This window comes from Phaethon lepturus, unplaced genomic scaffold (genome assembly GCF_000687285.1).
Source record: "Phaethon lepturus isolate BGI_N335 unplaced genomic scaffold, ASM68728v1 scaffold16085, whole genome shotgun sequence".
Classification (NCBI taxonomy): domain Eukaryota; kingdom Metazoa; phylum Chordata; class Aves; order Phaethontiformes; family Phaethontidae; genus Phaethon; species Phaethon lepturus.
This window is the reverse complement of record NW_010542838.1, coordinates 8263-20376: the sequence shown is the minus strand read 5'-3', so window position 1 is coordinate 20376 and position 12114 is coordinate 8263. Positions and strand designations below refer to the sequence as shown.

Genomic DNA, 12114 nt, shown 5'->3' with positions numbered 1-12114 from the left:
TCTGCGGTTATGATAGAACTACAGCTCCGGTCCACTGTGGCAGTCAGGACTTAAACCCAGTTTTCTGTGTCCTCCCTGACGAAGTCTTTAAAAACTACCGCAGACATATGTTCTGGCTTCATGAACGGAGTTGACGGGATAGCATTTTACCCAGGAACTCCAAGCAGCAAGGTGCTGTAGGGCACCGCTAGGGTCTCAAAACCAAATGAAATGTGAAATTACCAAAATACATAATCTGGCAAGGGCTGAATAGTCCCAGTATCAAAACGAGAATCTCATGACAAAGAAACATGAATGCTCTATCAAATTCCACACAGTGCAGCACAAGGGCTGTTTGCAACGGCTATGCAATTTAGATGGGAAATGAAAAAGTATTCTCCAGCTTTGACTAGTCCAATTGTAAAACCCTCCAAATGCTGCTTCCATTTTGTCCCTTGGGAGATGAGTGAAAGTCACTCTGTATTTTCAGTTCACTCGTGACACTGTACATGAGGGAAGGCCCTAGATTCCATACACTATTTTCCCTTCCTTCCTGTTCTCTTCCCCCACCCCAAATACACTCTTAAACCACAATTTTTTTTGGTTCAAACAACAAGGCTAAACAGGTGAAATTTTAAATAATGATTGAGGATTTTTTTTATTCATTTAAGTTTCAATATTGTTACAGAAAATGTTATGGTACAGAGTTGTTTAACATTAGTTTTACTTCTTTGCTCATTTATTCCACACGAATGCTGGTAACACTAATATCTGTACAAGATCAGTCTTTGATTTTTTTTAGTTTTTAGTTCTGTACATTTTTAAATGTATTGGTTAAAAAGGCTGTCAGCACTTAAGGAAGCAATTTTTTTCTTTGTTGAAATAAAAGGTATCCAGTTACTGCCCAAGAGTACTGAGCTGGGTGGCTGCCGGGACAAGAGAGATCCCTGAATGCGCAGCGAGGTGAGAAAACCTCGGGGCTTCATTGGGTTCCCCGTGCAGCCACTCTGCTTTTGGCACTGTGCACATCAACACGAGATACAAGATAAAGAACAAGCAGAAGCTCTCTGTGAAGCGGTTATGAAGCATACTAATAAGGGAAATCCAAGTGTTGTCTACGCTAGTATAAATAAGCAGACAGCCTTGTTTTAAGAGCATAAGTAGTTGTATCTTAAAGATGAGAAAAAACACAAGTTCTGCAGGCACCTACTGCTGTCTACTAAAAGCTACCGCTATTAGAACTAGCATTGAACACACAAAGCAATTGCAAGGAAAGGAAAAAGTTGCTTTGATATAATCAGAATAAATTTCTTTGTTAAGATTTGTTTTAAAGTTTTTTTTTAAAAGGTATTTATTTAAATTCCATTTGAAATATAATTCAAGATGTTGACTATACTGATCAACTTTTATCCAAATCAGAAAAACTAGCTGTGCCGTTGCATATTACAGGATACAGTCAATGATATGTGGACATGCATCAAAGCTTCGCTCTTGCTGGTGACATCATAGCCTTCCAATGACCATGACATCCACCACCTCCCCCTTGTGAAGCTCCACATACTGCTCTGTCTTTGGAGGTAGCATCAACAGTCCATTGGCACTGCGCATACTCATCAGACGACTGCTCATCTGATTCCCTACAGGAGAGCGAGAGAAAAATTTCCGTTAAGCTTTCAGTTAGTTTCACATGCTGCAACGCACCACGTGGGAAACGAGCTGTTCTTACGAAGATGTTCCTGTTGCTAACTTATTCACAGAGCTGGGATCCTGCTGTTCCAAGGCGGATGGAAACAGAGAACTCTGTAGACTGTCAGTCAGCCTCTCATAGCTCTGGCTCTCAAAACTCTCATTCTCTTTGCTGATTGCTTTCCTATCCAGCCTTCAACATTATCTGTACCTTGTATCTTGTCATAGTACATTGCTTTTCTGTTGGTATTTCTAAACCTATCAAAATTACTTTATTTTTCAATTTGTATACCTAATTCCTACTGTACAAAAGACTAAAAACAGCACAGTCTAAAATGTTTTAAATATACTGTTACAGAATAAGTTTGATTAACTGTATTGTTCTCTCTGAATAGTCTTGTTTAGCATTAGTAGCTTGGGACCAGTAGCTAAAGTATTGAAGCCTTTGGCCGCAAGAGCTGATGGAGAATAAGCTTTTTGATAAAACTAATGCTGCTAACACAGAACTAGCTGAATTCAGGAGATGCAAGCAGAATGAAGAAGATAATGACAAAGGAAACAATTCAAAGAGAATGAGGTAACTTCAGAAGAAGGCCAGCCCAGTGACAAAGAAAACCAGTAAGAAATTAAGAGACCACTGACCAGAATTGATTGGACTTGGGGATCGGGTCCTTAGTTGGAGGGCGTAATCCGGGGTAGGGGTCTTTACATTTTTCAGTGGTATCCTAGGGTCGGAACCTGTTACGGTGGCTGGCTGCGTAAATCCATAACATATGCCACCTCAAAAGAATGGGTTTCTTTGCGACACTGAGCTTCACACCATGTCCTCAAAATAGGCAGTGTCATATTGGTAGTATAGATGAAAAATGAAAATGCAGTAAAAAGTCATGCCCTTTAGTTTCTTGGGTTTCAAACTGCTAGATTGACAGAGAAATCATTCCAGACAGTCTGCTTGCGTAAGGAAAGAAGTGCTGCACAACAAAACAGAGTTAAACCAAGTACAGCGTTACAGATATAAGTAATACTGTGACTTATACCTGGAAATATGTCAGGGGCTGTGTGACCTTGGGAGTCAACGGTAAGAACTTTGTCTGAGTAAAATGTAAGATGTCTCTGAGCTAATGTTTTCCCTGTGGAGACTTGTACATAGTGCTTTGTATTGAACAATTTGCATGTAGCAAACACAACTAGTTGTTTAAGGACCTGAATCTCTTGAGAAACTGGCAGTTGGTCTTCTAGCAGCATACAGCTAAAAAAGTATTCAAATATAGTATTTACCTCAACTGCAGCTGAGTATCCAGAAGTATCCCTAGGTGGCAAGCATGACTAATAAAAGCCTTAGTCTGCTTTAAGAGAACATATACAGCTTCTGCTATCTCTTCTACTTTTCCAGTTCAGCTAGAATCACACTCCTTTTATTTGTATTGTTCCTGCCTGTGTCCCAGCTTATGTCTGTTTGGTACATGCACACGAGCAAAAGTGAGCAAATGTGCCTGTGAGTGCAAGTAAGCATGGGTGGATGTTTATAAAAAGGAATGTGTGCACACAGGCAAGCATAGAGGTATTATTTTGTGTGTGTGTGCATATAAAGGCAGGTTATTCAGATAAAGGAAGTTTTAATGGTTAAGTTGGTAAGTCATCATGACTGAATTTTATACTAACATACATGTATGCATGTGCACAAGTATGTCAGCAAATCAGTCTGCCTAAGGAAGGTTATATGACAAAATGTGTGCATGCTTGGTTGTTTTTAGACATGTATGCAGGAAGGCAAGGACGTGTGTGCGTGTGTGCGTTAGTCTGTGTGACTGGGCACTAACCTGTACTCTGTGCCCAAGGTAGTGGTTCTTGGTGATGCCAAGTCAGTATGCACCGATGATATTCTGGGCGGGGGTCCAATTTTACATCACATGATAACTATAGAAGAAGCAAAGAAAAAAGAAAATGTCATGCATTCAGATTGCACTGTCCAAGATAACGGAATCATCTGCTCAATTGTTTTTCCTTAAAAACAGTCTTTTTAAAAACTTGCATTTTGGGATCAGATGGTGTCTAGTGCAAGATCAAAAGCTGTATGTAAGGAAATAAATGCAGTATTTAAGGAAAATACAACTGTGACATGATAATATCGAAGTGTATGATGGAGTCTACATGCATTAAGTGGAATATTCCAGAGCTGGGATTTACTGTGATTTTAAAGATAGCATTTCTCTGGAAAAAAAGCTTTATTGTTTCTGGTCTCTGGATCTCTGCATAAAGATAAAATATCTATTCACATTTGAAATCCTGCTATCTCTGACAAAAGAGAAACGGCCAATCTTTGAACTGAAAAGACACAGGGAATGGCTCACAATGGAATTTAATGGGACACATTGGAAAATTCATGCAAAAGTGAGAGTCACTACAAATTACTCTCTCTTTCAGAATATCTTAGCCGTGAGATAAAGAAAAATCTGGATGCCTGAGGAAGTGTGAAAGAGAGACGGGATAAGCCGTAAGAGAAAAGGGCATAGCCAAGAACACTAGGAAAACTGTAAAGGGTACTGTGTTCCTTAGTACTTTATTTGAATCAAAAATAGAAGAATAGTACATTACAATGACATGCTGTAAATCTATATTAAGCAGAGTTACAATATCCATGACTTCTTATAAGAGTGACACGAATAGTTTAAGGGATTTATATTGCTTAAAGTGGGGGTCATATGGGTTACTTAAATAAATAACTCAAGAACAGAAAGGCTTTAAAGTTTGTATTTTCTATTGCTAATACAAAACTATCCAACTCTTTAGGTATTCACAGAATCATAGAATGGTTTGGGTTGGAAGGGACCTTTAACGGTCATCTAGTCCAACCCCCCTGCAATTAGCAGGGATATCTTCAACTAGATCAGGTTGCTCACAGACCCATCCAACCTGACCTGGAATGTTTCCAGGGATGGGGCATCTACCACCTCTCTGGGCAACCTGTGCCAGCGTTTCACCACCCTCATGGTGAAAAATTTCTTCCTTCTATCTAGTCTAAATCTATCCTCTTTTAGTTTAAAACCATTACACCCTGTCCTATCGCTACAGGCCCTCCTAAAAAGTCTTTCTTATAAGCCCCCTTTAAGTACTGGAAGGCTGCAGTAAGTTCTCCCCAGAGCCTTCTCTTCTCCAGGCTGAAGAACCCAACTTTCTCAGCCTTTCTTCATAGGAGCGGTGTTCCATCACTATGATCATTTTGGTGGCCTCCTCTGGACCCGCTCCAACAGGTCCATGTCTTTCCTGTGCTGGGAGCTCCAGAGCTGGACACAGGACTCCAGGTGATGTCTCACCAGAGCAGAGGGGCAGAATCACCTCCCTCGACCTGCTGGCCACGCTGCTTTGGATGCAGCCCAGGACATGGTTGGCCTCCTGGGCTACGAGCACACATTGCTGGCTCATGTCCAGCTTTTCATCCACCAGCACCCCCATGTCCTTCTTGGCAGGGCTGCTCTCAATCCCTTCATCCCCCAGCCTGTACTGATGCCGGGAGTTGCCCTGACCCAGGCACAGGACCCTGCTCTTGCCCTTGTTGAACCTCATGAAGTTCACATGGGCCCACTCCTCGATCTTGTCCAGGTCCCTCTGGATGGCATCCCATCCCTCAGGCATGGTGTTAACTGCACCATTCCGCTTGGTGTCGTCGACAAACTTGCTGAGGGTGCTCTTGATCCCAAGAGTACTCGTCCCAACACAGACCCCTCAGGGACACCACTCGTCACCAATCTCCATCTGGACATTGAGCCATTGACCCCTACCCTCTGGGTGCGACCATCCAATCAATTCCTCATCCACCGAACAGTCCACCCATCAAATCCACATCTCTCCAATTTAGAGAGAAGGATGTTGTGGGGGAGCATGTCAAAGGCCTTACAGAAGTCCAGCTAGATGACACTGGTAGCTCTTCCCTTGTCTGCTGATGTAGTCAGTCCATCACAGAAGGCCACTAGGTTGGTCAGGCAGGACTTGCCCTTGGTGAAGCCATGCTGGCTGTGTCAAATCACCTCCCTGTCCTCCATATGCCTTAGCCATAGCTTCTAGGAGGAGCTGTTCTAAGATCTTCCCAGGCACAGAGGTGAGGCTGACAGGTCAGTAGTTCCCAGGGCCCTCCTTGCTACCTTTTCTAAAAATAGGTGCAATGTTTCCCTTTTTCCAGTCTTCAGGGACTTCACTTGACTTCCACGACTTTTCAAATATCATGGAGAGTGGCTTGGCAACTACATCATCCAGTTCCCTCAGAACTCTGGGATGCATCTTGTCAGGTCCCATAGACTTGTGCATGTTCAGGTTCCTCAGGTGGTCTCAAACCTGATCTTCTCTTACGGTGGGAGGGACTTTGCTCCTCAAAGTTCCCAGATTATTCTGCACTTTTTACCACAAGTTAAAACAAACTTTTTTTTAAAAAAAAACAGGAAAGTGTTCTTCCTGCCTGATTGGCAAATGGCTGCCTCTGCATCTGTATATGTTGCTCCATTAGATAGCCATCTAACTCTTAGAAATTATCGGACTGAATATTACCATTAACATAGATTGAGAATGCACCTCTGTTTTTTGTGAACTTCCTTTACCTCGCCAGAATTAGTGTAGGACTCTGGTTCCGCAAACAAGACAGCATTTCAGAGCCCAAAGAGCTGTACTTCAACTTCTTGAGAGAATTTTTAAATAAAGGACAAGCTTCTTACCCTGGCTTTGATGATGGTGGGCCGAGGATCCAGGATACCCTGCATTTTCCTCAGTGCGGGAACAACAAAGAGATTGCAGGTGACAACAGCTGACACAGGGTTGCCTGTAGGACAAAGAACAGTTGGTGGTGACTCTCTCTTGATTTACTCTGTGAAATGCTGGAAGTGATCTCATGTTTTTATAGCAACTGCACTCTAACGAGCTTTTCATGCTATGTACAGGAAATGTTTCATTTAAGACTGGAGTGGCATGTGGCAAGCACACCTGTTGAAAGCTACTCTCTCTGGCTGATGGTGTGCTGAAACGCTGCTCTGACCAGAACAGCCCCATGTTCCTCAGGCCCCACCATCTGCCTCTGTCCTTTGGCTGCCTTTTGTCTTATGCTTGGATTTGTCTGGGGCCAGGGCAGGGTTTATTGTGCACACATATAAGTCCTAGCTGACAGGGCTCTTGATTCTTGATTAAGGTTTCCAAGACCTATGGAAAAATAACTTTCAATTCCCTAACAGAGTGGCAAAATGCTTTAGTACAAATTCTGAGCAGAATTCTACTGATTTACACATTTTCTGTTGACTCACAAGAGAGGTTTATGACCAACATCTGTCAAACACCACTTGTCTTACACATCTGGACTTCCCTAGATGACAGTTCTAAACTAAATACTATGATCAGACAGATGCTCCACTGATCTCTCACCTGGAAGAAAATGTACTGCAGCAACTAAAACCAGAGAGAGAAAAAGGACTAGAGATACATGTGAAAACCACCAGCTTATCACAGAATAGTTTGGGTTGGAAGGGACATTTAAAGGCCATCTAGTCCAACTCCCCTGCAATGAGCAGGGACATCACCAACTAGATCACGTTGCTCCGAGCCCTGTCCAACCTGACGTGGAATGTTTCCAGGGATGAGGCATCTACCACTTCTCTGGGCAACCTGTGCCAGTGTTTCACCTCCCTCATGGTGAAAAACTTCTTCCTCAGTCGAAATCTGCCCTCTTTTAGTTTAAAACCATTACCTGCTGTCCTATCGCTACAGGCCCTCCTAAAAAGTCTGTCCCCATCTTTCCTCTAGGGCCCTCTTCAAGTACTGGAAGGCTGCAATAAGGTCTCCCCAGAGCCTTCTCTTCTCCAGGCTGAACAACCCCAACTCTCTCAGCCTTTGTTCATAGGAGAGGTGTTCCATCCCTCTGATCATTTTGGTGGCCCTCCTCTGGACCTGCTCCAACAGGTCCATGTCTTTCCTGTGCTGAGGGCTCCAGAGCTGGATGCAGGGCTCCAGGTGGGGTCTCACCAGAGCAGAGTAGAGGGGCAGAATCATCTCCCTCGACCTGCTGGCCACGCTGCTTTTGATACAGCCCAGGATAGGGTTGGCCTTCTGTGCCGCGAGCACACATTGCCGGCTCATGTCCAGCTTTTCATCCAGCAGCCCCCCCATGTCCTTCTTGGCAGGGCTGCTCTCAATCCCTTCATCCCCCAGCCTGTACTGGTACCAGGGGTTGCCCTGACCCAGGTGCAGGACATCAAGAACAGGATTCCTTGCGTAGTCAGAAATCCATGCAAAGCCAGAGCAATAAGAATAAAATAAATTCCTTCTGATTTAGGAAGATAAGAGATTTGCAGCCAGATCCCTAAGGAAATGATTATTTTGAACATTTCTTATTCTGAACGGTGATTTTCCAAGGCGATGCAGGTGATGAAGCGATGCTGCCCTCTTTTGGTTCCACTGTACGATCATGATAAAAAACAATATTCTGCGACATGTTCCATGGCACTCGTTCCGTTTTTGTTTCCATTTTCAATACTTCGGAGCACATACACTGACTTACATGCACAAAATATTTACTGTGAAGGTGGAAGGAGCTGTAGGAAAAAGCCACCCCTGTATAGTACCACTTACAAAACCCAAGGGAATTGCTGGATGCAAGAAATAGTAAGGCCTGTACCCTGGCAAATTCTGAGAACTGGAGCAAGAAAAAACTTCTTAGTATATCTGTGTAAGACCATCTCCTCTGGAAATTTCTGGGAAAACCTTACAGGTACCTTCCTCAGGGATGCCAACACCAGACATCGATGCTGTGAAACCTCGCTATTCTGTTTCATGTGTGTCGTCCATGCACAGCAACAAAAGTAAGCCAACAAACATCTTACCTGGGAGTGCAAAGATTATTTTTCTTACGCCATCAATATCCAGAGTTGCAAAAGTTGTCGGCAGGCTACGGAAAATGAAAGCTATTTAATATCTGCACTGAACATTATTAGGTTGTTATTAAAAACATTTGGAAAAGAAAACAAAACAGGATCTCTCTCTCAGCAGGTCATTAGCACCTGCTGCTTACTCCATACTGGGGGTATAATCCTCTCTTTGTGATGACAGAGCAATTAGTTTTTATTGGTATTCAGCTCTGAAGTTTTAAGTAGACAGTTTTGCTCCTGGTGAGGAAACCTCTAAGAGCAGATGAACTAGTAATGAAAATTCTACATCCTGCTTTCATGCTAGAAGCCAATTAACAAAGAAGTAATACTGAAACTACGCAGTTACAGAGCTGTATTTGTTTTTCATATAAGGCGCTCCAAATATTTTGTAACATCATTGACTCCAATTTCCCCTACTCCATTGTCTACAGCAGCAGTGACAACTGAGCAGTATTTCAGAGCAGCACATGCTAGCTAGTCTGCAGATGAACGAATTCAGATACACATGCAGAGTTGGAGTCAGGTGAGACCTGGCTCTATCAGTAGAGAGCACGCTCTGCCTTTCAGAGCTCCTCCTGAGTGTTCTTTAGTGACTTGTTATCAGGGCTATCACAGTTATACAAATAGGTCAGTAACGTGATGGCTCAAGAATGTGGCTGGCAAAGAAAAGGGACTCATCCATTAAAAAAAGTTTTCTATATACCTATGTTAATACAATCCTTTTAAACATTAGAAATGATACTTTATAGGAGCAATAATTAGGCTGAATTCCTTGGCTTCAACTTGACTTAACAACTATCACCTGTAGATATACCTGTCAGATAGTTGCTGACCAGCAGCATCTTTGGAGATTTGCCACACTTTGAACATTACTACCTAGTTTTGCATCTGCCAGGAGTAATCAATACCCTACTTTACCAGGGGAAGTCGGTGTTTGAAGTTTCTGTTTTGAAATGTCTCTAACTTAATGGGAACTGTATGCCAGACCTCCAAATCTTACAACCAGTGTACAAACTGAGGTACAAAAAATCTAATTGCTAATTAATATTTACTGGAAACCTCGGAATTCTCATATGAGATTTCAACACCATCATTGGTAAAGTCTTCCAGTACTTTCTTCTGGCAGTGCTGCTTGACAACCTTACACTAACTCAAGCAACTTTCAGATCAAGTGGAGGAATGCTAAATCCCGGGCACCACTCTCCAGTCATGTAGCACATCAAAATACAGGCATACAAAGCAAATGCTGGCTTTGCTCTTGGAATTTATTCACGGGAATTTTTCCCAATACAGTAATTCATATCTAAGGCCTTTTAAGACAGAATTAACAAAAACTAAGACACAGTATTTGCTATTGCACTACAGCCAATAAAAATGAAAGTGCTTACTTTCTAAGTAAGATTAGCTGACCAAATGTTTTGGTAGCAGTAAGAAATATTTTTCTTATGGCATAAAATGAAAATGGATGTTTGGGGAAAATAACATTTCTTAAAGCTTTGCTGGCTAGCTATTAAAAGTTTATTGCTACAAGTCTACAAAGGGATCACCAGAAGAAAGAATTACGTTCACTTTCAGATAAGCCAGAACCAGAATTTAATATTCTGAATTCTCTAAATCAGGTTATCCATTCTTGTCAGCAGCAGAGGTTGGAGTGCAGATCCCACGTTTGGGACTCCCCCACATCGGGTGTAGCAGTATGACAGAAGCAGTGAGCAATTTCCACGCCTGGGCTCCATCCAGCACGGGCAGAAACTTTCAGCTCACTTCTTCCTTTTGTGGCAGGAAGGTGGTGGTAGCAGCAGCACGAGCACCAAACCCACAGGCAGTTCTTTACTGGATTGTCCGCAGAGACAGTACAAGTATTTGTTTTCACAGCAAACGCCCACTTTTTGTTCTGCTGCCTGGCAACAGTACGGGGCTGGAGGGAATCACTCCTCAAGGCTGCCCTTGGCCTTGTGTGACCGGACCGTGCCAAGCTAACCTGCAAACAAAGTGCACTGCGTGGCTAGTGGGGCAGCGCTGCAGGCACCCTGTCGCTGCTCTACTGTGAAAGGGAACTCTCTATTTTCAATGCATGCAGTTTTCATTTGCTCTACAAAGCACACTTCCAGGCTCATTAATTAGCAGTGCTACAGCACAGGAAAGCAATGCTGAAACAGTTTTCCGAGGCAAACTAAACACATAAAGGATTGTGTTTACTTTAAAATTACTGTGCTCAATATACCAATTAGATAAAATTTTGTAAATTAGCTGTCACTCCACCTCTCTCAAGAAATTGCTTGTTTGGATGAATATGACTTACGCAAATTTTGAAGTGAAATGAGATGACGGTTAAGCAAACCAGCAGTTAAATGTCCTTACGTTTCCCCGTTATTTCATGACAATGTCACTATCTGAGCTCTGTGATCACAGCAAAGACTGTGGTCATGTTTATACCATGCTGGTTTCCCCCCAACACCCAAACCTGATCTGCAACAGTTATAAAAGAAATATGAGTTAGTTATAAAAAGAAATCTCTTTGTTCCAGTTAATTTCACCCATAAAGATGATGACTAATCTGAACAGGACTGATTTTGCTTCTTTTCCCATACATATCTACCATGTGGTTTAGATTATATTTGGAAAACTGTAATCTACTGAAGCACTTAATATAGAATATTTTGCCCCATACAGCCTTCATCTATGCTGTCTAAGTAGAATAATTTCTTACCCTGGTTTCATAAAAACTCTGCCAAAGTGAATCTGTGCGTGAAGATCAATATCCAGCACCTGTTTAAGATAGTCCTGTTTAAATTTAAAAAAGAAAATCGATTAAGTAACATCAAAGTGGCTTACATCATCTAAGCATTCAGACCAATTAATTAACATCAAGTGAAGATGAAAGACTTTTCATATCCTGAAAGTGCTACAGTCCAGTGGGGAATTTCCAGTATTTGAAAGAAAGTATTTGCAAAAAGAAGAGGTGAAGAACAGACTAATTTTAGGTGCCAAACCTGACTCCATGAGGAAATAGTAATATATTTACTTAAAAATCAGCTGCAGCATCAGAATCTTAGAGGACCCCACAAATACCTACTACTGAAACATTCTCTATGTCAAAGATGGAAAAAAGCCTTTATGGTTCAAAGTTAAGACTTAAAATCATCAAGTTCTTTAACTTTTGCCATGGAAGCTATCTAGCAGTAGAGTTAGAGATCTCCTAGTACTTTTGAAATCAATATTGTACTGTAGAAATCATAGTTTTCCAGGATACTGTAATTATTGTAATTTCTTTGGTAGATGGTCTGATTCACAGTGGTTGGGTTTAACAGTCCTTAGAAAGGAAAAACTGTGGGTGGCTTGTGTGTTCAAGTTAAATGATTTTGCATAAACACAATCGATCCAGTTATTAAAATGAATTACTTGTTTAGTCTGCATTGAAAATTGCTGTGCTCAAAGATGTAGTATCCTGTCTGTTGTGTTTAGTGAGATTAAAGACACAGGACCTAAGAGTCATCTGTGAAGAGAGACTTTGGAAACAGTAAATCTGAAGCTCCCTTGCAGTTTTCCT

The 12114-nt window shown here is 42.0% G+C and overlaps 1 protein-coding gene across 1 annotated transcript in view; it reads right to left on the bottom strand.

Annotated features, from left to right (window-relative positions):
- Positions 1 to 611: 611 nt before the first annotated feature.
- LOC104621638 (gephyrin-like) overlaps positions 612 to 12114 on the bottom strand; it is a 12971-nt gene continuing 1468 nt past the window's right edge. The window contains exons 2-6 of the mRNA XM_010288169.1: positions 11275 to 11348; positions 8520 to 8584; positions 6369 to 6472; positions 3486 to 3582; positions 612 to 1616 (exon numbers count right to left, since the gene is read on the bottom strand). Of these exons, the coding sequence (XP_010286471.1) occupies positions 1483 to 1616; positions 3486 to 3582; positions 6369 to 6472; positions 8520 to 8584; positions 11275 to 11348 (474 nt within the window). The 3' untranslated portion in view covers positions 612 to 1482. The remainder of the gene's footprint in view (positions 1617 to 3485; positions 3583 to 6368; positions 6473 to 8519; positions 8585 to 11274; positions 11349 to 12114) is intronic.